This window comes from Talpa europaea, assembly GCF_964194135.1.
Source record: "Talpa europaea genome assembly, chromosome: 3".
NCBI classification, from domain to species: Eukaryota; Metazoa; Chordata; class Mammalia; order Eulipotyphla; family Talpidae; genus Talpa; species Talpa europaea.
This window is the reverse complement of record NC_140069.1, coordinates 149,475,180-149,500,753: the sequence shown is the minus strand read 5'-3', so window position 1 is coordinate 149,500,753 and position 25,574 is coordinate 149,475,180. Positions and strand designations below refer to the sequence as shown.

The 25,574-nt window shown below is 50.1% G+C and overlaps 1 protein-coding gene across 1 annotated transcript in view; it reads left to right on the top strand.

Annotated features, from left to right (window-relative positions):
• The window catches only part of KMT2C (lysine methyltransferase 2C), a gene marked incomplete at both ends in the record, with an annotated part of 180,998 nt that overhangs the window by 29,356 nt on the left and 126,068 nt on the right, over positions 1 to 25,574 (top strand). Inside the window, one exon of the mRNA XM_084230748.1 lies at positions 17,222 to 17,310. Within this exon, the coding sequence (XP_084086874.1) occupies positions 17,222 to 17,310 (89 nt within the window). The remainder of the gene's footprint in view (positions 1 to 17,221; positions 17,311 to 25,574) is intronic.

The following is a 25,574-nucleotide window of genomic DNA, read 5'->3' as shown; positions in this document are numbered from 1 at the left end:
TTTGCCCACCTGCCGCTGTCTGAAAGTCAGACATAGAGAGGGGAAGTGGGAGGTGCGGGCGGGGGGTGCGCGGTGGCTGAGCAAGACCATCACCGTGGAGTCTGCTCCGGGTGTGGAGCGGGGTTTGTGGGGTGTGTGAGAGATGAAGGAACTTGACTGTCATTGAGGTCTCTGGAGCACTGTTTGAGGAGTAGTGAGCATGTAACGTCAGGAACTCATTTCATTCCCAGCAAGTCCGCCAAGACGTCCTCTTTTGCTGTTTTTTAACACTGACCGCACAGACAGTCCTGGAGCCAGTCCAGCACCCCTTCTTCCTGGTTTTTAAAGTTTCTATCATAGAAAAACTGTCCTGTGCACATTGTGGGGGTGCCTGGGTGACCCGCCCCGTGGTGAACAGCTGTGCCTGTCAGCCCCTCTCCCTGTGGCTCCTGTCCCCTGCGCAGAGGGTCCCGCCGGAGACGCTTCTGAGCGTGCTTCTAAAAAGCAAAGACTTGGAAAGAACCAGAGCCAGCCAGCCACCGTCTCCCCTGAAAACCACCCGCAGCCCCGCCCCTGCAGTGCCCCTGCCTGCAGGCCCCGAGGACCCACGGCCACACGTTCGCTCCTGGCCTGCCTGTCATCACTCCCTTTTCCATGCTGGGTATTTGCTGATGAAGCCGGTCTCGTGCCTGCAGAGGCCCCGCGTCCTGGGTCTCGCTGCTTGTGTCCCCGGGGTAGGGGCCGGAGGCTCGACCAGCATCAGGTTCAGTTTTGCTATCACGGTGGCCTCTTGAGGGGGCTCCCCATGTACCTGGCTCGTTGTGACTTGCCACTCATGGTGGGGCTCCCCCTGGCCCGCCGGTGGCTGCAGACCATGGTGTCCTAGCTGTGGTCCTGTCATTTCATCGGCAGGGTGGGGCGGGGCAGGCTGGTGCCCGGACTTCTCCTGCCCCATAGCGGAGGGCAGCGTCGCCGCTGGGCCGAGAGTATCTTCCCGCCTGATGTGAGTAGGTCCTCGTCACTTGTGTGTCTGTCACTGCAGGGAAGTGCCTGGAAAGTCGCAGATAAGGGAAGGCCACCCCCACCCCAGCTGCTGGTGCCTGCGGTGCCAGAGATAGCGGGTGTGCGTGGAGGGGTTGGGTGGCCCAGAGCCAGGCGCTGTTCTCAGCACTGTTGTCCCGGCTTGCAGGTGAGCAATGCCCGGGGCCGCCTGGTCCCCCTTCCCCGAAGAGGCAGGGGAGGTGAACCTCGTCGCTGGCCCTGGAGGCAGCCCATGGCGGCCCCCCCATGTCTGGATTGTTCAGTGAAGCGTGGGTGAACCCCTACCTGCTGTGTGCCCCCACACCCACCCATGCCTTAAGCCCTGACCAGGCCCTGCTTCCCCACGTCTTAGGTCACTTGGAGCCAAGCGGGGGTACCTGGGCCCTGGCGACGCCAGGCCCAGGGCGGGGTGGGGTGAGGGTGGCGCATTTTTCCCGAAGTGTTTTTCCCACAGACGACAAGGTTTCATTCTAAGGGTTTGTGACATAGTCAGTCAGCTTTGAGTGGTCCTTGAAGATGTTCACTAGGCTAGGAAAAAAATGACCGCAGCGACATCAGCACTCATCAGCCGGGGAAAATGGAAATATTTTGTGCCATCATCTCAAGGCTTCAAACTCTTGTTTGTGGTATATTTTATTTACACATACACACAGATTAATTTTTACAGATATGTGTAAAACCATTCAGAAAACAAGAAACTATTTAATGGGCAAAATAAGGTGTAAAGGCTCCTGTTGTGCATCCTGCCCCCTGAGCACGGCTGTGGCGGCCACTCCACATCGGCCGCCACAGCTCCAGAGACCCAGCGGCTGCGTAAGTGGACGGTGTCTCTGAGTGGTCTTCTCCTGCTGACGAGCAAGTTTTTCCCCCCTCTCAGTCTTTGAGGCTTAGAAATAAAGTGTAGCCGCGTGTCCTTACGGCTGAACCTCTGTGCGCCCCATCACTTACTCGTGCTGTGTTCCCGTGCGGCTTTCCTGGGCCGCAGGTTTCACTGATTTTGAAGACTAAGACCGGCAGCTTTCACTGTAGCCAGACCGTGCCAGGCTGTACTCCGCCGGCACGACACAAGTGCACCTGCTTACCTGCTTCCTCGCCTGCCCTGGGCGCTGTGGTCTTGAAGGGAGCACCGAACATTGGTTTGGGAATGTGAGGCCCCTTGTCCCCGCTCAGAATCAACCATCTGTGTCGCTGTCTGGATCCAAAGCAGAACTGGTGAGAACCAAGGGCTGCTTCACTGCCCCGCGGCTGTGGGGCCCAGGAGCCCACGTGTGGTGGGTGGGGGCTGCAGGGCAGGGGAGTGGCTCGCGTGGAGAGTTGTTTGAAAGGCGGCAGACTGGAAGGGTGAGGAGTTCAGGCAGGTGGAAGGGCCAACAGGGAGCGTCTAGAGAAGGACAGTGGCATAAGCCAGGGGTTCTCTTTCATAGAAAGACCTCTGGGAAGATTAGGGTTCCCTCTCAGTGACCCCTTATTGCTCTTCTGAGTTGAAAGTATGCCTGTCATCAGAAATAAAGCCTCAGCACCCCTGATTTCTCTGACGAGGGTGGTACACCCCCAAAATAAGTCATCTTGGCACAGAGGGGCATTCCTGGGGCCGGAGGGGTGTGGGAGGAGCACTAGGAGAGGCGGACTGTGGCCTTGAGCGTGGAGGGCTCTCTGTGTGAGCGCACCTGGCAGGATCATGAGCAGGTGGAGCTGGCCTTGCAGGTGTGTGGGATGGGGTGGGGGAGGGGCGCTGGCAGTAGAGAACCCAGAAAAAGCAACCGAGAGGTATTGTAGACAGGTGTGGGACAGAGAGGGGTGCTGGCGCCCTGAGGCCCCATGTGGTGAGACCTGGTGGTTAGGGAACAAGTGAGCCCTGCTCAAGCCCTTAGCCCGAGTTGCTGAGAACAGCAGCTTTTTTATTTCTAAAAGTTATCGTGAAATGCAGCTTATAAAATGATGTAAGCCAAATCTCAAGATTCGTGCTATGTCTATCTCTGCTTGCCACGTGACTGGACAGCACCTGCGTGTCCAGTGGAAGCGGGATGAAGGGCCACGCTGAGGGCGGGTGCAGGTGCTGTGGAGTGGAGCCGGCTGCTCTGTGGGGCTTCTCCCTTGCACAGCGGGCTGCAGGCCCGGGGCACCTGGCTGATGCCCTGGAGGGACAGGGGTGAGGGGGTAGTGAGATGGCGGCCTGTGTTGCACTGAGGGGCGTTTAGCAGCATTTCTGGACTCTTCTGATAGCAGTCTGCAGACACTGTCAGTTGGGGGGGGGCAGGGGCCCCCCAGTTGAGAAGCACTGGTCTGGAGTACAGACAGGGTTATTCAGTGAGGACAGTGCTGGCACACAGCTCGTCCCCAAATACTTGTTGAATAGACAAACCATCAGCTTTGGCTTGGGATTCAGAACAGGAGAAGTCGTGGAGACTGACAGTGGGGGTGGCCCCCCACACCCCAGCTCTTGCTCTCTACTCCAGCCCCAGCCTACCGTGCGCCCCCGCCTGCCCTGCCTGGTCTGCCTTCCCCGTGGAGACCTCTGTTCCTCCTTCCGAGTCTGGGTCTCGCGTCCCCTCTGGGCTGCTGTCCGTACCGTGTTATAGAAGTGGGTCCCCGACTGGGGTGGGTGACAGGTTGGCTCAGTCAGCGGCGCCCAGACCTGCTGCCCCAGACGCTCTTTCCCCGGCACCTGCGACCTGGGAGCGACCTGGGAGCGGGGCGGTTGGCTGGGGGTCCCGCACCCCAGACTCCCGCAGCTCCCAGCTGCCTCCACCCTGCCAGCCAGTCACTGTCCTGTCACTCTCCTGTCCCGGCTACTTGAAGCAAACTCTGGATTTTAAATATCAGCATTTCACTAGGTAACTGGATATTTTTTTTACACGACTCCTGCTAAAGGGGTTCCACTGGTGCTGTGGGGGTGCTGTGGGGTCCATGGGCCCAGGCGAGAGCAGAGGGGGAGGCCAAGATGGTTCTTTCTAGAAGCTGGAGGATGAAGGGGAGGATTTATTTTTTTCTTTTTTGTGGGACCCTCGCCGGCAGCCGGGGAACGAACCGGCGCTACAGAGGCTGCGGTAGGCCTCGCAGCCCGCTTGTGAGTTTTTAAAGGAAGTGAGTTTGTATCTTTAACTAAAGTTGAAAATAGAGCACAATTAACATGCCGACCCCGGAAACCCTAGATCTCTGAGAACAGGTTCGATCTCGTAGTAGACCTCGGGCCGCAGTGTCTGTGCAACCCGCCAGGCTGCCAGGAGCTGGGTGCCACCCCCCAACCCCCCAGCACATGCCCCAGAATGGGGCGGAAGTGAATGAACACCTGAGTGTTTGCTTTGTCCGGGGGAGGGTCCTGGCAGCCTCTGTGGGGCGGGAGCCCACAGGAAGCTGCTCTGTCCTGGGCAGACGCAGTCCAGTGAGGAAAGAGAAACCAAAAAGAATACAACCCCCCCCCCCCTTCCAGCTCCTGGAGCAGTCACAGCTTGAGTAATGGGGCTGGCACCTGAGTGCCGTGGGGGGCCAGGCACTGGAGGGGCACTGAGAGGGTGGGGCCCATGGGGGTGAGCTCCCTTTTCAGCATTTTCAGTGGTGAGAGTTCATGCTCCCTCCTCCTCCGTGTGGTTTCATGACTGCACAGTTGTCGGCAGCAGCACTTACAGTTTAAGAAATGGAATGTCATCCCCCAGTTTTTCCTGTCCCTTAAACTGCCCCCCACCACACCACATGCCCATCCTCCGCCCTCCAGCGAGACCCTTTGAGGTCTTGTCTGACCCTCTTGGGTCCTCGCGTGCGCCCATCGTGTGTTCACATGCTTTTATTATTTTTTTAAAAAGATTTATTTATTTATGCATACAAGAGCTGGGGTACAGGCCAGAGATGCAGCGGGTGAGAGGACTCACCAGAGACAGAGTGGGGAGCAGAACAGGCAGATCTAAGGAAACACACTGCTGAGGGGAGCAGTGGACGAGACAGGAGAGGTCTGCTGTACCCTGTGGGTTGCTTTCTGCCCGGCTGGGCTGCAGAGGCTTCTTATTTGCTTCACAGTGCGGCGCTTAACCCCTTGCGCCAAGAGGGAGGCTGCAGAGCTGCCAGGACTCTTGCGGCCTGTGGCCGCTCCCCCATCCCCCCTCTCCCCCAGATTTGCCTTTGCTCGTGCAGCACATCTTCACTTCTGGAGTAGCCCCCCTCGCCCCCCACCGATTTCCTCTCGCTCATGCTTCCCCCAGTAGTCAGAGCCTCTGTGCATCGTTCTTGCGCTTGCCCTGGGAATCACGGCCTGAGTGTTTATCTGCCGAGACACAGTCGCTGATCCGCCTCAGCCTGAACGGCCCCCTCTCCCCGCCTCCCAGACGCCACTGTCTCCTTTCACACAGTCTATTTAGAAACAGTGACAGGCAAGGGGTTAAAGTCTCAGCACTATCAAGCTGTCATGCGTGAGTTCGATCCCTGCCAGGGAGCTGACCCGCATGGCACAATACACCTGTCCTGTCTCCCCACTGCTCCCCTCCGCAGTGGATTTCCGTGGATCTGCCTGTTCTGTTCCCCACACTCTGTGGTGAATCCTCTCACCCCCACCCCCCACACCTCTGGCCTGCACCCCAGCTCTTGTATGCATAAATAAATAAATCTTTAAAAAAAAAACAACACAGTGACAAATCCACTTCGTGTTCCTCGACATTCCTGCTTAAGCCTCAGATTTTCATCCTGGGGAGTATCCTCCTTGCTGCACCTTAAGAGGGTAATTGACGGCATCCCTGTGATACGTACAGAAATCCCACTATTTTCCTAAAATTGGCCCTCCTCTTTCAAAGGTCGCCTTCCTCCTGTGTAGTGTTTCATGTGTGTCCTTGGTCCCAATGTGAAATACACTTTTTTATTTCCAGCAGTGAAAAGCCACACGGTGTGTTTGCAAAGGCCCTACGCCCTCAGCTCCCCTGGCAGGACTGACCAGCGCCCAGCCTGTCCACGCTTCCACCCGGGGCCTGGCTGTTCCTGGGGGCTCAGCGTCCATCAGCCCTGGGCATGACCAGGGCAAGGACTTTCCAGCATGTTCAGTGGGAGTTAGCACTGGTCAGCCCTCACTTGTTGAGAGACTGAGCACATGAGCCTCTCCTCTCTCTCTCTCCTCATCTGCCCTCAGTCGCCTCGTGGCCCGAGACTTTTGTTTGTAAATCTCGTCTGGTGTTTTTTTGTCTTCCCGCTGGAGACAAGGGTTCATTCACAGGCTGCATAGTCACGGATGTATGTTTGGATTCATTTCTGCCATCTTTTTTTTGTGCTCGTCCGTTAGATCCTTTAACCCCTTCCATGTTTGTGTTTATTTTGAGTAGTTTTCTCCTTGCAATATTTCTGTTCAGAAGTTTGGTGCAGTTTTCATTTTTGGCCTTTTGTACATGATGCATCCCTCTTTGCCCCTGTAACTAACCGTGGTGCTTCCTTTCTCTCTTTCTGTACATCGTGGACCATTATTGTGGAACTCTTTCACTAGGACACCAGAAGGTAAAAAAGACCGGGTCAATAGCTTTAAAAAGGGCTGATTTTTAGGGCTTTTTTAGGTGTGTCCAGATTTTGCGCCTGGATGGAAAGTATAGGTCCCACATTTCCCTTGCCTCAAGATTTATTTATTTGTTTGTTTGTTTTTAAATAATAAATTTTATTTTTATATTCCCCTTACAATTGCAACCCCCCCCCTCTGATCCCAATCCCTCCCCTCCCACCCCCCTCAAGATTTATTTAAAAGGAAATTTCAGGTGAAGTAGTTGCTAAAGTTGCTCATTTTTAATTCGAGGACCTTCTGAAAAGTTGATGTTACATGGATCTCTTCTATGTGTTTCTGGTTTTTGAACAAATGCAAATTTTTGTATGTACTGTAAGCTCTTTGATTGCAGAGTGGTAAAATAAGAATAATGAAAATATTTTTAGGTATTTCTGAAGTGGTTTTATTTTTATTTTAGGTAATTGTGATGCCTGTCTCACCCTCACTCTTGTCCAGTCTTTGTGAAACCTTAGTGCCTGGCACACACATGTGGACACCACATGTGCTGCCAGCTGTCGGGGCACCTGCACATAAAAATCTCTGGCTTGTTAGGGGGGCGGGCCGAGGCCGGTGTGAGTGATCACGCCCATTCTGAACTGGTGTGATGATTGCCGGCTAGTTGATGGGAACATGGTTACTCTTGATTTTTCTTTGCTTTGGTTATAATGTCCTCATTGCTGCATAAATCCTGCCCTAACAATTTCTTGCATAGTGTTTTAGGCTTTATAATTACCAGATGATTTTCTCAGCTCTCTGACACAGAAGACTAAATAAGAGCTATATTCTGGGCTCTATATTTAGGGCACTTTGGTACAGTTGTCCAGTTTACACTCCGCTAGGGTCTGTTTTCCAGTAACCTGCCCGCAAGGGTGTTGCCACTCAGCCTATTTGATACGTCAGATGATACTGTCTTGCTTCAATGTCCATTTCTGATAGTTGGTAAGATTGGAGGTCTCATGTTTACAGGCCACTTTATTCTTTTTTTTTTTAAGATTTATTTATTTATGCATACAAGAACTGGGGTGCAGGCCAGAGGCTTGTGGGGTTGAGAGGACTCCCCAGAGACAGAGCGGGGGGCAGGACAGGCGGACCTGCTGGAGTCCACGGCTGGGGGAGCAGCGGAGACGGGAGAGGTGTGTGCGCCCTGTGGCCGGGGACTGGACTGGTGGTGCAGGGGCTGCCGACGGCCTCGGAGAGCGGAGACAGCCCTGCCCCGCCAGGCAGGGCCCCGCTCGGTTCCTCTCAATGGCCGGTCACGTCGTCCGCATTTTCTAGTGAGGATCTGTGATCCCCGCACACCCCCGCGCGGCGCCGTCTCTGAGGGGTCAGTGCCCGAGCAGGTGAGTCCCGGTGGGCGGCGGGGGGGTCGGGCCGCGGACGAGGCCGAGCCTCGGATCATGGCGCAGGGCGGCGTCCGGGGCGCGGGCCGCCGATCCCGTGGCCGCCGATCCCGTGGCCGCCGATCCCGTGGCCGCCGATCCCGTGGCCGCCGATCCCGTGGCCGCCGATCCCGTGGCCCGTGGCGTGCGGGGCGTGTCCGGGCGTGGCGGCGCCGGAGCTCGGCCGAGGGCTGGGGCGCCCGGTGGGAGGCGCGGGCCTGTTCACGCGGGGCCTGGAGAGGGTGGGCGCCCGGCGGCGGCGGCCCCAACTGGTGCTCCGTGAGGGCCGCGCCTTGCGGCCTCCGGCCCCGCGTGGAGACGCCCCCGTCCGCGCGGCCGCCTCTCGCCCCGGTGTCCCTCGCGCTCCCCGCGGGGACACTGCGCGCATGCGCACTCGGCACGCCACGGGCCACGGCGCCGCCCGCACGCACGCGCACACGCAGCCCTCTTGCGTCAGACGCCCCGACGCGCTTCCGCGTGAAGCTGCGGCCTCCAGAGCCTTCTGCGTCAGCTCGGGCGCCTCCGCCTCATGGTGTTTCGGGCCCCTCAGCCGAGCGGGGCGCGGGCGGCGCGTCACCCCGTGAATGTGCGGGCTGCGTCCCTGCCGCGCGGGCCGTGTCTGTCCGCGCACCCGCGGGGGTCCCCCGTGACCTCTGTCCGGGGGCGCCGCCCCGGCCTCGGGCCCCGCGGCCCGTCTCCCCGCCCGCCCCAGGCGCGGCCTCGCGGGGCCCCTGGGTGAGCGCCCGGCACGTGCTGAGGCCCCGGCGGCGCCCCCGTCCCGAGGGACCGGCCGTTGGTCCCGGGACTGGGCCTGGCGTGTGGGGACGCTGGGCCGGCAGAGGTCGCTGCGCCGCGCGCCCTGGCGGTGCCCCCTGTGGAGCGACGTGGGGCCCCCGCTGTGCGGTGCTGTGCGGTCCGGCTGGGCGGGAACTGGGCCGGGAAGCCAATCCCCCCCCCCCCCCCCCCCCCGTGTTCCGGGAGCGCTCGTGCCTGCGGTCGGGGCTCCCCCCCACCCCCAGCGGGGCAGTTGGGCGGGTGACCGTCTGCGCGAGTCGGGCCGCGGGGCGCTCGGCCCTGCTGCTGCCTGGGCTCTGGCGAAACCCCCACTTTCTCCGCTCGTGCGCTAGCTTGGTGCCTTCCCCTGTTCTGCTAGTTTTACTATAAAGCTTGGCAGGTTTATTGGTTTTTCCAAAGGAGATGATTTTGGTTTCATTGATTGTTTTGTTTGAAGCAGGGTGAGGCGCACGGGACAGTAACTTAGCATTTTAGCCACTTCTTAAAGTAAATGGCTCAGCAGCGCGGATTCCAGGCCCCTTGCGTAGCGGCCCCCACGCTCACCGCTTTCTGTCTCCAGAACTTCGTCTTCCCCGGGTGGAAATGCCGCGCCCACTGAGCAGTAACTGTCTCCCCCACCCCAGCCCCTGGCAGCCCCTGCTCTGCGTTCCGCCTCTGGATTTCACTGCCCTGGGCGCTGCCCGCGGGGGGAGTCACACGGCAGTTGCCTGTTGTGACTGGCACCGCCCCTGGACGTAACGTCTTTGAGGCTTATTCACGCAATGTGTCAGGGTTCTGCCTTTTTAAGGGCTGGGTAATATTCCACGGTACGGAGCGCCCACATTTCCTTTGTTCCTCAGCCAGTGGACACTTGGGTTGCTTCCACCTTTTGACTGTTGTGAACAGCGCCACTGTGGACTTGGTAGATGGAAACAGCCACTGGAGTCTCTGCATCCAATCTCTACTGTTGCCGGAGAGATTGCACTGGTGTCAGTGTTGCACTGATGTGTCATAGGCCAATGGAGTGAAGTCCTGGGACGCAGAGAGGGCTCTGAGCTTTTTTCACCTTGCGCATTTTGAAATGCGAGGGGCTTAGTAGTAGAATTCTGTATGAAGTTACCGTTTGGGGTAGCAAGTATGGGGATTGGCCCTAGATAGCTGGCTTCCCTGCCACCGACAAATGTTTATTATTATTTTTTAAATTGATATTTAAGAGGAGCCAGTAGTTTGACACATTCATCAGGAGTTCATGGTTCTCCTCCCTTGTACTGTGGCTTGCTCCACGAATGCAAGTGACGTTGGCTGACTTAACTAGTTTGAATTTCAGCTTCCTGATCTGTACAGTGGAAACAGCATCATCTTTGGTGCGGTGGTTAGGAGGATTTGGTGAGTGATGTTCTTTAGGTGTTCACGTGACGCCTGGCACGCAGCAGGCGCCTAATGAATGTTCCTGTCCTTGTCATTTGGGGCCCTTTGAAAGGAGATGGATGTCGTTTAGGGGAGATAATTTTTATAGTTAGATGCGTTTTCCTTTTTCTTTTGCAATTTTTCTTTCTTCTTTTACACTTGAGAAGGACAGGTTTATTAGGAAAAGGAGAAAGATAAAGACAGGCACCTGCGTAGTCACAGGTGGGCAGGAGAGCGGCTACTGCTGTTTGCAAAGGGAAAAGGTTTGTGAAAAGAAACAGCTGCACAGTCATAGGCGGGCAGGAGAGCTGCCTCTTTTGCAATTTTTAAAACTGGCAAACACTCCTAACATCTGCTGTCAAACCATGTCGCAGTGTTGAGGTCAGTGGCAGTATGTGCAGCCCTGTTGTGCGGCCATTCCCACCCCTCCCCAGAACTCTTCCCATCAGACACCAGTTCCAGTTCCTCCACCTCCCACGCCCGGGCACCCACCATTCTACTTTCTTTCCCTGATTTGGCTTCTGAGACTCATGTAAGTGGAATCATGTCGGAATTTTCTTTCTTACTGGGCGTGATGTCACGGCTCACCCAAGTCGCAGCCTGTATCAGAACCGCTTTCCTTTTAAGCTTGAATAACAGTCTGTTGTCTGCCCCGTATTTTGCTGGTTTATTGCTCTCTGGGTGGGCACTTGGTTTGCTTTTGTTTAGCTGTTGTGAGTTTCTTGCTGTGAACATGGTGTACACATATCTCTTTGAGACTTTCGGGTCTTGAATGTGTACCCAGAAGTGTGGTTGTTGGATCAGGTGGTAATTTTATTTTTACATTTCTTTTTTTTTTTTTTAAGATTTATTTATACAAGAACTGGGGTACAGGTCAGAGACATGGGAGGGTGAGAGAATTCACCAGAGAGAGCGGGGAGCAGAACAGGCAGATGGACTGAAGACACTGCTGAGGGGAGCAGCGGGCGAGGCAGGAGAGGTCTGCCATGCCACGTTTCTCCTTGGCTGGCCGGGAATCGAACCCACACTGCAGAGGCTGTGGACAGCTTCACAGCGCTGCACTCAACCCGCTGCACCACCAGGGAGATGCCTATTTTTACGTTTCTGAGAATCTGCCATACTGGTTTCCACTATACCATTGTCTATTCACACCAGCACCCCATGAGCGCTCCAGTCTCTCTACAGCCTCACCATACTTGTTCACTATTTTTTTTTTAATAGTAGCGATTCTAATGAGTGTGAGGTGGTATTTTGTAGTTTTGATTTCCATTTTCTTAAAGATTAGAGATGTTGATTATTTTTTCATGTGCTTATTGGCAATATGCATATCTTTGGACAAATGTCTCTTAAAATCCTTTGCCCATTTAAAAAATTTTTGTAGGTAAGTTTCGGGAGTTCTCTAAATTCTGGATATGAATTTTTTTTACCACATATGGGATTTCATTGATTTTTTTTTTATATTTTGTTTCCAATTTGTTTTGTCCTTGACTATTTTCTTCTGCTACATTTGGGTTTTTATTTTGTTTTAGTGACTTTGGTAGAAGCTTAGATAGTTGATTTTTAGATCTTTTTTTTTTTTTAAAGATTTATTTATTTATGCATACAAGCACTGGGGTACAAGCCAGAGGTGTGGAGGTGAGCGGATTCACCAGAGACAGAGTGGGGAACAGAACAGGCAGATTGACTGAAATACTCTGCTGAGGGGAGCAGCAGGCGAGACAGGAGAGGTCTGCTGCGCCATATGGGTCACCTCCATGGCCGGGCATTGAACTTGTGCTGCAGTGGCTGCGAATAGCTTCATAGGTTGCGTCTTAACACCTTGTGCCACCAGGGAGGCCCTTTAGATCTTATTTTCTGATACAAGCTTTTAATGTTACAGGTTTTATTCCTAACAAGTGTTTTAGCTGTAGTCTATACATTTTGATATACTGTATTTTCATTTTCATTCATTCAGAATATGTCCTACTTTCTCTGACAATTTCTTCATGGTCTATGGGTTATTTAGCAGTGTGCTGTTTAATTTTGAATTGTCTGGAGATATTTGTGTTATCAGTAAGATTTCTAGTTTAGTTTCATTATGATCTGAGAACATACATTTTATGATTTATGATTTACATTTTTAAGAACTTGGTTTGGTGTGTGTTGCAGGATATTATACTGATTAACGTTATAGGTACATTGCTGTAAATGTGTATTGTGCTGTTACTCGGTGGAGTATTTTATAAATGTTAATTGGATCCAGTTGTTTGATGATATTGTTTGCTTTTTGTATATTCTGCCTTTTTTTAAATTTAAAGATTTATTTATACAAGCACTGGGTATAGTCAGAAGCGCAGGAGGGTGAGAGAATTCACCAGAGCCAGAGCGGGGAGCAGAGCAGGCAGAAGGACCAAGGTACACTCCTGAGGGGAGCAGCGGGCAGCAGGAGAGGTCTGCGCGCCACGTGGGACCCTCCTCCGGTGGCCGGGGAGCAGCCGGGGATCGAACCGGCGCTGCAGAGGCTGCGGGCAGCTTCGCAACTCAGCGCTCAACCGCTGCGCCACTGGGGAGGCCCTATTCCGTTTTTTTTTTTTTTTTAAGAGATTCATTTACTTATGCATACAAGAACTGGGGTACAGGCCAGAGGTGTGTGTGTGTGGGGGATAAGAGGATTCACCAGGACAGCGTGGGGAACAGAATAGGCAGATTGAATGAAATACACTGCTGAGGGGCGCAGCGGGTGAGTTAGGCGAGCAGCGGGCAAGTCAGGAGAGGTCTGCTGCACCTTGTAGCTGGTAGCTTCCTAGCTGGGGATCGAACTTGTGCTGCAGTGGCTGTGGATAGCTTCATAGGTTGCATCTTAAGCCCTTGCACCTCCAGGGAGGCCTGCTTTTTGTATGTACCTGCTAATTTTCTACTAGTTCTATTTGTTGCTGAGAAAGGAGTGAGGTTTCTCAGTATAATTGTGGAGCTGTTTTTCTCAGTTCTGCCATTCTTTTTGGTTCATGGATTTTGAAGTTTTGCTAGGTACATGCACATTTAGAGTTAGAAGTATGTGTTATTGGTGAATTGGCCTCTTTATCAATATGTAATGGCTCTTTTCGTTTCTGGTAAATTATGTTTTGAAGTCTCCTTTGTATGCTATTAGTAAAGCTTTTCTAGCTTAATTTTTTTTTTTAATAGAGGCATGTTTATTTGTTTGTTTGTTTGTTTGTTTTGTTTATACAAGCACTGGGTACAGTCAGAAGCACGGGAGGGTGAGAGAATTCACCAGAGCCAGAGCGGGGAGCAGAGCAGGCAGAAGGACCGAAGGACACTGCTGAGGGGAGCAGCGGGCGGCAGGAGAGGTCTGCGCGCCATGTGGGACCCTCGCCGGTGGCCGGGGAGCAGCCGGGGATCGAACCGGCGCCACAGAGCCTGCGGGCAGCTTCGCAACCCAGCGCTCAACCGCTGCGCCACCGGGGAAGCCCTCTAGCTTAATTTTGGCTAGCATTTCATAGTTTAGCTGTTCCCTTAAATATATCATCATTGAATTGAGTTTCATGTGGCAGTATATATCGTTGGGTCATACTTTTTTTTTTTTCCCCCATTGGGTCATACTTTTAAAATAGAGTCTAACAATCTCCATATTTTAATTAGAGTATTTAGATCACTTATGTTTAATGGAATTATTAATAATGTTTTAATTTAGGTCTGCTTTTTGTTTTTAGTGTGCTTTTTATTTTTTGTTATTTTTTTCTAAATTTTTTCTTTCTGTTCTTTATCTTTCATTTACTTGCTGATGGCTTTTTAAAAAAAGATTTATTTATTATACATACAAGAATTGGGGTACAGGCCAGAGTTGCAGGGGGATGAGAGGATTCACCAGAGACAGAGCGGGGAACAGAACAGGCAGACTGACTGAAGTACACCGCTGAGAGGAGCAGCGGGCGAGTCAGGAGAGGTCTGCTACGCCATGTGGGTATCTTCCTGGTCTTCTGGGGATCGAATTTGTGTTGCAGAGGCTGTGGATTGCTTCATAGTGTGGTGTTTAACCCCTTGCGATACCAGGGAGCCCCTACTTGCTGATGTTTTCTGTTATAAAATTTAAGAGTGTTCAGAATTGCTCATTTGGACAGTTATTTTGTAATAGCGGTCTTAACAAGCTCATCTGGTAAGCTCAATCTCTGGGTCATTTTGTCATTGGCCATTTGTACACTGTATATTTTAATGTGATTTGATATTTTTGTCATTTTTGGTATACCGAGTAATTTTGGATAGCTTCCTGAGCATTTCGAATGTTATGTTTTGAGCAGATGGGTTTTCAAAGTCTCTTTGGGGGATTGTTGATATTTTTGCTTTTTCAGGTACTTGACCTGGGCCGGCACAGACTACAGGTGTTACCCATCTTTTTGGGACATGGTAGTTTAGTATTCAAAGCTGTTGCAGCCATATTTACATTTGTACTGTGTGCAGTTACCAACTGGTTGGTCTGGAGCCCGGTCAGAGGGCTTTTAGTTCAGTTCTAAAGTCTTTGTGATAGTAATTAGGACCGGTCCACTGTGGGCCACCACAGGTCAGCTCAGTCCGGCCACCACGGCCAGTCCCCCGCAACACTGGCTTCTGGGCTCAGGCTGCCTGGAGTTCAGGCCAGGGGAGTCTTTTCCCGATCAATCTGCTATTATATGATTTTAAGGAAACACAAGTGGTTGTCTTATGCATCACTTCCAGGTTTTATAGTAGGCGAGACACTTCGGCTTATATTGCTCTGTCTTATGTAGACCTGGAACCTTTTGATAATCTTTTGTTTGAGAGTTTTAGTGTGTATTTTAAAAGTGAAGAACAGGCTGTAATTTAATTTTCTTGCATTATTCTTGTTTTGATTTGGTATGACCATTTATGATATCTGTAAAAAGGTGGCAGAATGATGCTTTTTTAATTCAATGAAATAGGCTTATTTATGATTGATAACAGTTTACATAGTGTCCTCTTTTGATTTTGCTGTCAATATAATGCTGACTTCATAGAACGAGTTAGAAATGCTCCTGCCCCATTATTTCTTGAACCTAATGTGGGATTGGTATTATTTCCTAAAAGTTTGGTAAAATTATTCAGTAAACCCATCAGAGTTTGGAATTTTCTTTGTAGAATTTATACTTACACAGTTTTAAAAGAGTATTTTGCTATTCAGAGTTTCTGTTTCTAGCCAGTGTAATTTTTTGGTATTTTTGCCTTCCAGTGATTTTGTTAATTTCATTTAAATTGTTGATTTATTGTCATAAAATCACTTATAATATTTTTACATTATGCTTTCAGTGTGCATCGTGTCACTCGTGGTGACGTTGCATTTTTCTGTTAGTTTGTGACTTTTCCCCTCTTTTTTTGATTATTTTTTGCTTGTGGTTGTGTTGATTTAAAAAATGCCTACTACTGTGTTTCTATATTATATTTCTGCTCTTTATTATTTTTTTCCTTCTACTTATTGTGGGTTTGATTTGCCCATTTTCTAATTCCTTAAAGTGGAGGCTTGCATTTTTATTAGAGTTGAGAGCTTTCTTATTTTCTGACATAACTATCTACAACTATGAATTTCCCTCATGCACTGCTAACCCGAAGTTTAAAATTTCAAAAAGCCATGTTTTCAATTTCATTTAGTAGAAGGTTATTTTCTAGTTCCCTTGTCATTTTTTTCCTTGACTATGGGACTTGACTTGTGTTCTTGTTTTTGTTTTGTTTTGTTTTACCAAATATTTGAGTATATTGTGTACATCTGTTTTGCTTTCTTTTTCAATTTAATTCCATTATGACCAGAGATTATATTCTTTGTCTTTGTGGATTTGCTGATCTTTGTTTTGCATCTGCGGTGCAGAGCATGAGTTTGAAGAGAGTGGGTGTTCTGTTGTTGAGGAGCTCTGAAAAGGGGGTCCACTGGGTCCACCTTAATGCTGCTCAGTCTTTATTAATGTTGCTGCGTGCTGATGCCACTTACTGCATATGTTGGGTATACCTGTGTAATTCCTTACCTTCTGTATTTTGAAAGTTGAGTGTTTGTGCAGGCATTATGATGGTTGTCTCCTTGATGAATTGAAGCTTTCATCATTACAAAGTATCTATCTGTAGATCTTATGCTGTTTATTTGAAGGCAACTTTGTTTACTAATACAGTCCCTGTAGCTTTCTTTTCTTCTAGAAGGGTCTTTATATTTGAGGTATATATTGTATGGACTGTACATCATGGGTCCTGCCTGTTTTAGTCTGATATTCTTTGCCTTTTTTTTTTTTTTAAGATTTATTTATTTATTTATACAAGCACTGGGTACAGTCAGAAGCGCCGGAGGGTGAGAGAATTCACCAGAGCCAGAGCGGGGAACAGAACAGGCAGACCGACGAAATACACTGCTGAGGGGAGCAGCGGGCGCGGCAGGAGAGGTCTGTTGCGCCATGTGGGACCCTCGCTGGTGGCCGGGGATTGAAAGGGTGCTGCAGAGGCTGCGGGCAGCTTCACAGCACAGTGCTCAACCACCGCTGCGCCACCAGGGGAGGCCCTGCTTTTTTTTTTTTAAAGATTGATTTATTTATGCAAACAAGAACCGAGGTGCAGGCCAGAGGTGTGGGGAGGGGGTGAAGGTGGGGTGAGAGGATCCACCAGAGACCGTGGGGAGCAGAACAGGCAGATCTACTGAAATACACCGCTGAGAGGAGACAGGAGAGGTCTGCTGTGCCATATGGGTCAGCTCCCTGGCCAGGGATCCACAGGGACAGCTTAATAGCGCTGAAACTTTAACCCTGTGCCACCGGGGAGGCCCTGAAAATCTTTGCTTTTGAATTACAGTGTTTAGACCATGGGCACTTAATGTTTTTTGATGTAGATGAGTTTAAGTTAGTGTATCTTCTTGCTCATTGTTTTGCATTTGTCCATCTCTGTCCCTCTCCCCCCCCCCCTTTTTAAAATTGTTTTCCTGCCTGTTTTGGATTAATTGAATATGTATTTTAATTCTATTTTGTCCCTATCTGAGAAGTGTATGCGTGCGTGTGCAAAGGGGTGTTCTTGGCTTTACACTATGAATTTTAATATTAGGAAAAATTGTCCAGGCTATATTGTATACCTTCAGCTTCTGCACTATGTGAGTATAATTCTGAACCTTAAACTTTAGCATTTAACTATATTTATTTCTTTGTAGGCCTCGTAGTAGAGGAAAAACTACAGTGGAAGATGAAGACAGTATGGATGGGCTGGAGACAGCAGAAACAGAAACTATTATGGAAACAGGTATCAACACTTACTGAAAATTTTTAAAATGTACACAATTTTTATAGCTAGCATTTGTCTATATGCTGAGTTCTGAAATTTTTGTCTGCTGAAATAGTTTGATAAATGATGACAAAGTAAAATGCTAAGTCCCCCCCCCCCCCGCCTGCTCTGAGTTAGTAGAAATTGTTTAGTATCCGTAGAGAAGTATTTTATTAAAGCTAAATTAAAACTGGAATGAACAGTAATTCCAGTGTTTGTTTAAGACTTGTTGTTCCGTATGTGTGTGAGCTAAACCTGTGTTCCCGGAGTGAATATTATCGTGGAGTGGGAGGTTAAGCCAAATCAAATAGTTTCTGGATAGCTGGACTTTTGGCGCCTTGCAGAATCCTGTTTGTAATGTTCACTTGCACAGAGTAGAGAAGGCGCCCCAGGTAGCTACTGCATCGTTGAAGGCTGTAGATTTCATTTGCTTTGAGAGGTTGCCCTTGTGGGGGGCCATCTTTGTCAGTGTCCCTAGCTGTGGGATGGCGAAAATTTGCCTCCTCTCTGAAGTGGGTGTCTCCTCCTTGATGCCTGCAGAGTAAGTGAAGCTCTTAGAGGAAAGTTCGGATTTGCTGTATCGTTTAATAATTACCTGCAAAATACTTTTGGTTGTCAAATGAGTTGCTGTTAAACAGCTGTAATTCACACGTCCCGCAGTCCAGACCCCTCTTTTCCAAAGGGTCTGGTTAGGTGGGGCCCAGCGTCCTGCCTTCACCCTCCACGATGTCCGTGTCTACGTGACTCAGCGCTGGAGCGATGTAGTCCCAGCTGTCCTTTGTCATGTGGTGTTTCTCCTTGTTTTGTCTGTGTGGAGTACTGCGCTTCTGGTGGGGAGTCTTTCAGTGGCTCTTCCTTGTGTGGGTGACTTCGTGTTTCTTTAGACTGAGCTTTTTGCTGCTGTTGGCGACTTTCCTGGGTGCGCTCCCTCATTTTCTGAAGGGCTAGCCCCGCCACTCTCTTCTCTGCTGCTCCCATTCTCAGTCTTCGTGTCTACTTGATGACCAGAACTCCTGGCTCTCTGAGTTCCCTGAGGGCCCTGGTCCCAGCCGCGTCCATCCCGCCCTGGACCTCTGCCTGGCTCTGTGTCTCTCAGCAGGGCTCTTGCTGTTGCACGTCCAGAATCTCTCTTGCAGCCAGCCTACCCTCTGGCGTTCCTCTTTTGCCAGTATCTGCACCTCATGGTTCAGGGCCCACGCTCGGTCCTCGCATCCAGCGGCCTCGCCGCGGGACTGGCCCCTCTCCTTTCCTCACTGGATCCTCTGCCTGTCACTCAGCTCATTCTCCTGTGTTCCCTGAACTCTGTTGCCACCTGCCCACCGTTCTGTTTTTGAGAGCACAACCCTGACTCTGCATCTGGCAGCGGAGAGTGGCTGGAGACCAAGGTGGACATGCTGACGGTCACGCCAGGCCTGGCCCCGGGTCTCAAGGGGTCACGATGGCCACTCACTCCACTCTTTTCTCCCTGCCCCAGGACGCTTCTTTCCCTGCCTGCCTTACCTCCGAGCTTCTGACACCTCCTTCCACCTTTCATTTTTCAGTTGATGGTCTTGCTTATGTCAGAGAAGAGTAAAAAGGAGGCCATCAGGAGAAACCCCACATCCATCACGTCTTCTCCTGCCTCCCTTGCTGGTGAGGAGGGTGGGTCTCTGGGCTGACCAAGGCGGCTCTCCTGCTGCCCTCTCGTGTGCTGCAGGCTTGGCACCTTCCTCTCTGGCAATGTGCGTCAGCTGCCTCTCCGGCACCCCTGCCCAGCTACCCTTCTACTTCGCTGCCTTTCTCTAGCAAAAAACCCGGAGCCCGCGGCCTTTGCCGGTGAACCTGCCCCAGGCAGACTTCTTCCCGTGCTGCAGAGTGTTCTCGTCACTGTCCTGTCACCCAGGACCCCATTTTGCCAAGACCAGCTCGAGATCTCTGTCTACTGCAGCTGTCGTGGTCCTCCTGGGAGTGAACCTCTTTCAGCCCCGTGGAGCTGAGACTGCTGCACTCTCGTGGTCCCCTGCCTCGCTGGTCTCCCCTCATTCGCTCCGCTCACCTTCTCACACCTTACGTGGCCTTTCAGTTCAGTTGCTTTAAGTGTCACCGATGTGCTGGCTACTTAGCTATCTGGGGAGGAGCTCAAGTCCAACGTTGCCTCTACAGAGACGTCATTCTGGCCCTGAGGCCGCGGGCCTAACTCAGTGAATGATGTCATGTGTCTTTCAGGTTGAAAATGTGGGGTCTGTTGGGAAACACTTCGGGTTTTACTTTCACAGCATGTCCTGGATTCGGCCACTTTTTACCTCTTCCTCTGCTGCACTCCACAACTTGCCACGTCCCGTCCACTCCTCCATGGGCTCTTCAGGAACAGCCTTGCTGCTCTCACCCACCCTGTCTTCAATAGTAGCTAGCCTGATCCCTCGCTCCCGTCACATCCGAAGCTGCCAGTGAACTTAAAATCAAACCCAAAGCCCATACCTTGACCTTTAAGCCGCACTAACTGACCTTGACTAGCTGTCCTCTGTTCCCGTCCTCACTGGGCTTTGGCCGCACTGGCCTCCCTGCTATTCCCATCGTCCACCAATCCCATTCCTTCCTCAGATATTTACACGTTTTGTCGTCTTTGCTTGGGACACCTTTCTCCTAGATAGTCACAGCGCTGACTCCTTACTTTAGTGAACTGCTCTCCTCAGAGAGACCTTTCCTGACCAGCACTGACCAGCCGGTCTAAGCCCCAACACTGCCCCGTCTTTACTTTCCCCTGCCTCTGCTTTACTTTCTTCTTGGCATTTGGCTTGTGAGGCGGGGATCCTCTCGCTTGTCCATACACGCCCCCCCTCCCCGCCCCGGCCTGCAGCCCTCGATGCGCATCGCAGCAGCACTCATGGAAGCCATGCCCGTTTCTACTCTCGCCTTGTTCACGTGTTCTGAGCCGCCGCCGCGCTAGCACTGGCTTCTCGTGTTGTCGCCAGTGACATGTGAAGGGCATTAACAGGAGCAGATAGTTTTTTTTTTTTAATCCTGGCCTTTCATACTAAAGTTAAATAAAATGGAATGTGTTTGTCTTTCCTCTGTCTTTGTCCTTGGAAAGACCTTTGTCCAGTTTTTTAAGTGAACGCATAAGGAGAATAGCAACGAAAGGGTAAAGAACAATTAATAATTGTTAAAACTGTCAACCTCCCGGTAACCCCAGGCTAAGAAGAGTTTCATAAATGTGTCTCAATTTGAAAGCACCCTGGAGGTGACTGCCCGCTGTTAACACCTCTGCAAGTCTCCAGATCCAAGGGTTATTGGAAAGTCTCCTGTACGTCCCCTGCCTCCACGCCTTGCTCTGGCGATGTGCAGTAATCTGAGCACACTTGCTCACCGCGGCCCTGTCAGGGGGTGTGTCCTGTAAAGTGGCCACTGGGAGAGCATCGAGGTATCTCCCAAATCGGGCTGCTGTGGCGCTAAGCTCTGTGGGGAAGCTTCCGCGGTCTGGAGGTGGTGGCCGTTCGTCGTCTCCGTGCATTTTCCTTTATGAATAAAATCAACTTTAATGAAGTACTAGTTACTTGAGAAAAGAAATTCCGTTTCTCTTTGGGAATCGTTATATAATCAGGCCTTTGCAAACTTGTTCTAGTTCATCATACTTGGCCAATTAAGATTTAGCCAATTGCAATGACAATTTATGTTTTCACTGGAGTTAGCCCTTTCGCCAGCAAAAGGGGGCTGCAGGAGCAGCCTCTGTGTCATCTCAGAATGTTTTGGCGCTCACCACCCTTTAGCAATAGTATTGTTCAGGGCCATCTTCAGTTCTCTCTGCCTGCATTTGAATATAAATTTTTAGTCCATTTAAAAGCTCACTTTTGTGATCATGTGATTTTTCTCTGCGGACTCCCTATTCTTTCTAAGGAAAAAGCAGATGAGACATAAAAACTAGGCTTTTGGGATGTTACCGACTTGTTTCTCTTCTTTGATTTATTTCATTAGACTTTATAGTTTGGATCATACAGATCTTGCCCATATTTTGATAGATTTATACAAGTGTTGCATTTTTTGGGAGGGGTGTTGGTGTAATGACATTTTAAATGTATTTCCTATTCCACTTGTTCATATTAGTGTACATCCTGCAGCCTCAAACTCTGGTGGATTATTTTGGATTTTCTACATTGATGACATCTGCAGGCAAAGGCCGTTTATTTTTTCTTTCCAGTCAATGTACCTGCATTTCCCTTTCTAGTCTTATTGTCTTAACTAGACCCTCCAGAGGATGGCAAAAAGGAGTCGTGAGCGGGGACATCTTTGCCATGTTCCTGGTGATGGGGGAAAGCTTGTGTTTTCTTACCGTGAAATACAGTGTTGGTTGTGGGTTTGGTACCAATTCTTTTTCAAACTGAGGGTGTTTCCCTTTATTCCTACCCTACTCAGAGTTTTTGTCACGATAGTTCTGAATCTGTCAAATGCCTTTTCGTGGGATCATGTGATGTTTTTCTCTCAGCTTATTGATTAGATGGAGTACAGTTGATAGATGTTCCCACGTTGAGCCATCCTTGCATGCCTGGAGAAAGCCCCTTGGCCATAGTGTATAACACCTGCTCTGTACGTTGCTGGAGCCCGTTCGTCGAGTTTGCATGTGCGCTCGTGAGACAGTGTCTGCAGCTGTGTTGTTTCCATGCAGTGTCTGTTTCTGGTGTCAGGGAGGGTGGTCGCGTGGGATCAGCAGGTGTGCCCTGTGCTGCTGTCTTCTGTGCAGATGCAATAGCCTGTTTGTTCCTCTGTAGGTCAGTTTTCCTCTTCACCTGTAATTTCCTGTGGTCTGAATGCACCCGCTGCCCTTTGTGATTTGTGTGTAGCCCCTGCGTGGTGCTCCTTGGTGGGCGGCTGCTGTCCGTTACTCTGGGGCTGTTCTCAGCATTATTTAATACTTTTTTTGCTGTTTCTTTCTCTCTTCTTCTGGCATTTCCGGGGCACATGTCAGACATTTTGTCGTTGTCCCACACTTTTTAGATGTTCTTCTGTTTTGTTTTTTTTTTTTTCTTTCCAGTCTTCATTTTTCATCCTCCTTTTTTTTTTTTTTTTTTTTAACCATTTTGAAGGTTGCTGTTGAGATGTTTTCTATTTCAGAAGATGCTCATTTGAGGAATTTTTCATTCTTGTTAGTGTGTTTTTCACTTTTGAATTTCTCAGTGTCTTGTTTGCTGGGTAACAGGCCTTTGACGCTCAGGTGCTGAGCTCTTGGAGGGCAGCACCGGGCAGTGCTGTGAGTGGCGCTCAGTCTTGTATTCGATCTTTGCCTCTGCTCTGTGAGCTTCCTGTGTGCTTCTGTCTTCCCCTCCCCTTTTAGGTGGGGTGGGATGATGAGAGGGATGGGGTTGAATATTTCCCTACCTCTGGGTCACTGTGCTCTAAGGAAGCTCTAGTAGGGTGGGGTCCAGTGTAACAGTTTATCGCAATGACAGACCTTGGTCAGAGCGTGGAATGCTCTCAAGTGTTTCATAACACCCCCTCCCCCAGGCACAGGGGATTTTTCTTAAATTATTCAGCACTTAGAATTTGGTAGTGCTCCAGCAGGTATAGCTAAAAGTGTGTGGGGTCTCCCTGGAGTTTTTCTCTCAGATGAATTGTCAGCCCCAGTCCAGGTGTCCAGCCCAGCGCTGGTTCCTTTAGCGGTTCTGCTTCAGGGCATCTCCATCCTATGGGCTGGCCTGTTTGTGCTTCCAGTGCTGTCCCAGGACTTGACTTTCTTTACAGTTCTAAAAAGAGCTGGTGATTTTTCAGCTTGTTTGGCATTTTGTTAGTAGATGGAGTGGTGCTTTCTGTGCTCCTTTAATCCAGCTGGGACTCTGGTCGCTTCCAGCATCCTTTTGTTTGTCATTTTACATGCATATATTATAGGTAAGGCCTTTTCTTTTATAGGTTGATGAACTATTTATTAATCAGTGGTCATGAAAAATATAGTTACTGTCTGTGCAGAAGCACAGAAATGCCTCAGATTTATCTGTCGGCATAGTTAAGCCCACAGTGTTCAACACCATCCATGCCCGCTCTGTGACTGCCCTCAGTCATGTCCACGAGCGGCGTCCAGTCATACTCTTGTTGAGAAGTGTAGGATGCCCTGGACTGTTTCAAAACATCTCCCCACCTCAACTCTCCCCAAGCACAGGGTTTGATTCCTTAGTTACTTGACACTTAGAATCTGGTAGATTCATGTCTGAATCTGGTAGACCACACATACAATTCATAGACTGTCTTCTGGTCCAGTTATTAATGTGAAGTTATGGCCTGTTGATTTGCTAATGGTGGTGGGGACTTTCAACATTAGTTTTTACTTCTGTTCTGTCAGTGTGCTTGATGAAATGGGTGGGATTGGAGTGAAGCTCGTGTAACTGTAATTAGCTCCTTTTGACCCAATTATGATATAATAAACGGTGATTGGAAATTTTAATGATGTCATTACGCTAGAAAGTGTTACAACTCTTGTCTGTACATCCCGACTGTCACTGCTCATGCTCGACGGCGCCGGTGCCACGGCACCAGGAAGAAGCCTGCACACACTCCGTCCAGCTCGCTGGTCCCAGTCTTCTCTTTCCATGTGAGAGTTCGTCCCTCACTCGCCTTGTCTTCACCTGTCGTTTTTTTTTCTTTTGAGGTTTCTTTCTTTTCTTCTTTTCTTTTTTTAAGATTTATTTAGTTATGTGTACAAGAGCTGGAGTACAGGCCAGAGATGCGGGGGAATGAGAGGATTCACCAGGGACAGAGTGGGGAACAGAACAGGCAGACTGACTGAAACACACTGCTGAGGGGAGCAGCGGGCGAGACAGGAGAGGTCTGCCGCGCCATGTGGGTTGCTCCCTGGCCGGCCGGGGATCAAACTCATGCTGTAGAGGCTGCAAATTGCTTCATAGTGTGGTGCTTAACCCCTTGCACCACCAGGGAGGCCCTTGAGATTTCTTTCTTTCTTTCTTTTTTTTTTTTTTTTGAGATTTATTTATATGAGAACCGGAGTACAGGCCAGATGCGCGGGAGGGTGAGAGGATCCACCAGAAACAGAGCAGGGAACAGAGAAGGCAGACTGACAAAATACACTGCTGAGGGGATCAGCGGGCGCGACAGGAGAGGTCTGCTCGCCATGTGGGTTGCTCCGAGGCCAGCGGGGATCAAACTGGCACTATAGAGGCTGCGAACAGTTTCACGCTGCGCTCAACTGCCTGCACCACCAGAGAGGCCCCCCTTGAGATTTCTTAAAGTGAATTTAGTATATTATTTTACAGCTGTATATACCTATGGTGGCTATTACTTGTGTGACTCTCTGTTACTAGTTCTGACTCTTCTGCTGGATACATGATGGAATTGCTGTTCCCGGCCTTTGATGAGTGGTGTGTGGTGGGTTGTGGGTGGAAATCACATTGGGTCATGCCTGTATTAGGGCAGAACCCTTCTTCCAGTGTCAGTGTTTGAGTTGGTCGCAGCTTGGACAGTTTGGGTCCTAGAGTGAGGAGACAGTGGAGCAGACACACATCTGTATATATATATGTAGTCTATGATTAGCAAGAAGACATTTTTCAAACACAAATTTATGTATGTTTTCCCTGTTAGGTTTATTGTGGTAAAATAGGTTGATATCTTCATATCTTCTCCTGGGGGGAGGGGGGGAAATAGGCCCAGGCCACTACAGATATGTGCTCTCACACCCTCTCTGTGACCAGGTCCTCAACTTTGGCCCACTGGCCCCTCTTGCCCCCACCCCAGGCCTTTCCCTCAGGTTGCCTTGGTTTCACAGTGAGATGTCAAGAGTTTATTTCATGTTTCCTGATGTGGGCCGGGATTGCTATGTACTCTTGGTACTGTTTTTGAGGTGTCTCATAGGTTCTGATAGATTGTATCATTATTTTTGTTTATCTTCATCTATTTTTTGATTTTTTATTTCTTCATTTATCCAGTGGTAATTTACAAGTGTGTCAACTAGAATTTTAAAAATAATTTTTCAGTTCTATATTGGTGCATAGCTTATCACCCCAAAACATAATTGTTTGAGACATAGACATCATGCTGGGATTTTGTGGGTCACCGATTGTAGGGCTTGAGCATGCAGCTCTGTGAGCTCCAGCTGGGGTCACCTGAATCTCTTCACTGGTGCTAAGGCTGGTCTGGAGGGCCCAGGATCTCCTACTTGGTGTATTGATGGGATGGGTACCAGACTGGACCTGGCTGGGCCCCAAACATACTTGGCATCATCTTAGGGCCTTTGTGGGATAAGAAGGCGGTTAGGACCCGGCTGTGGA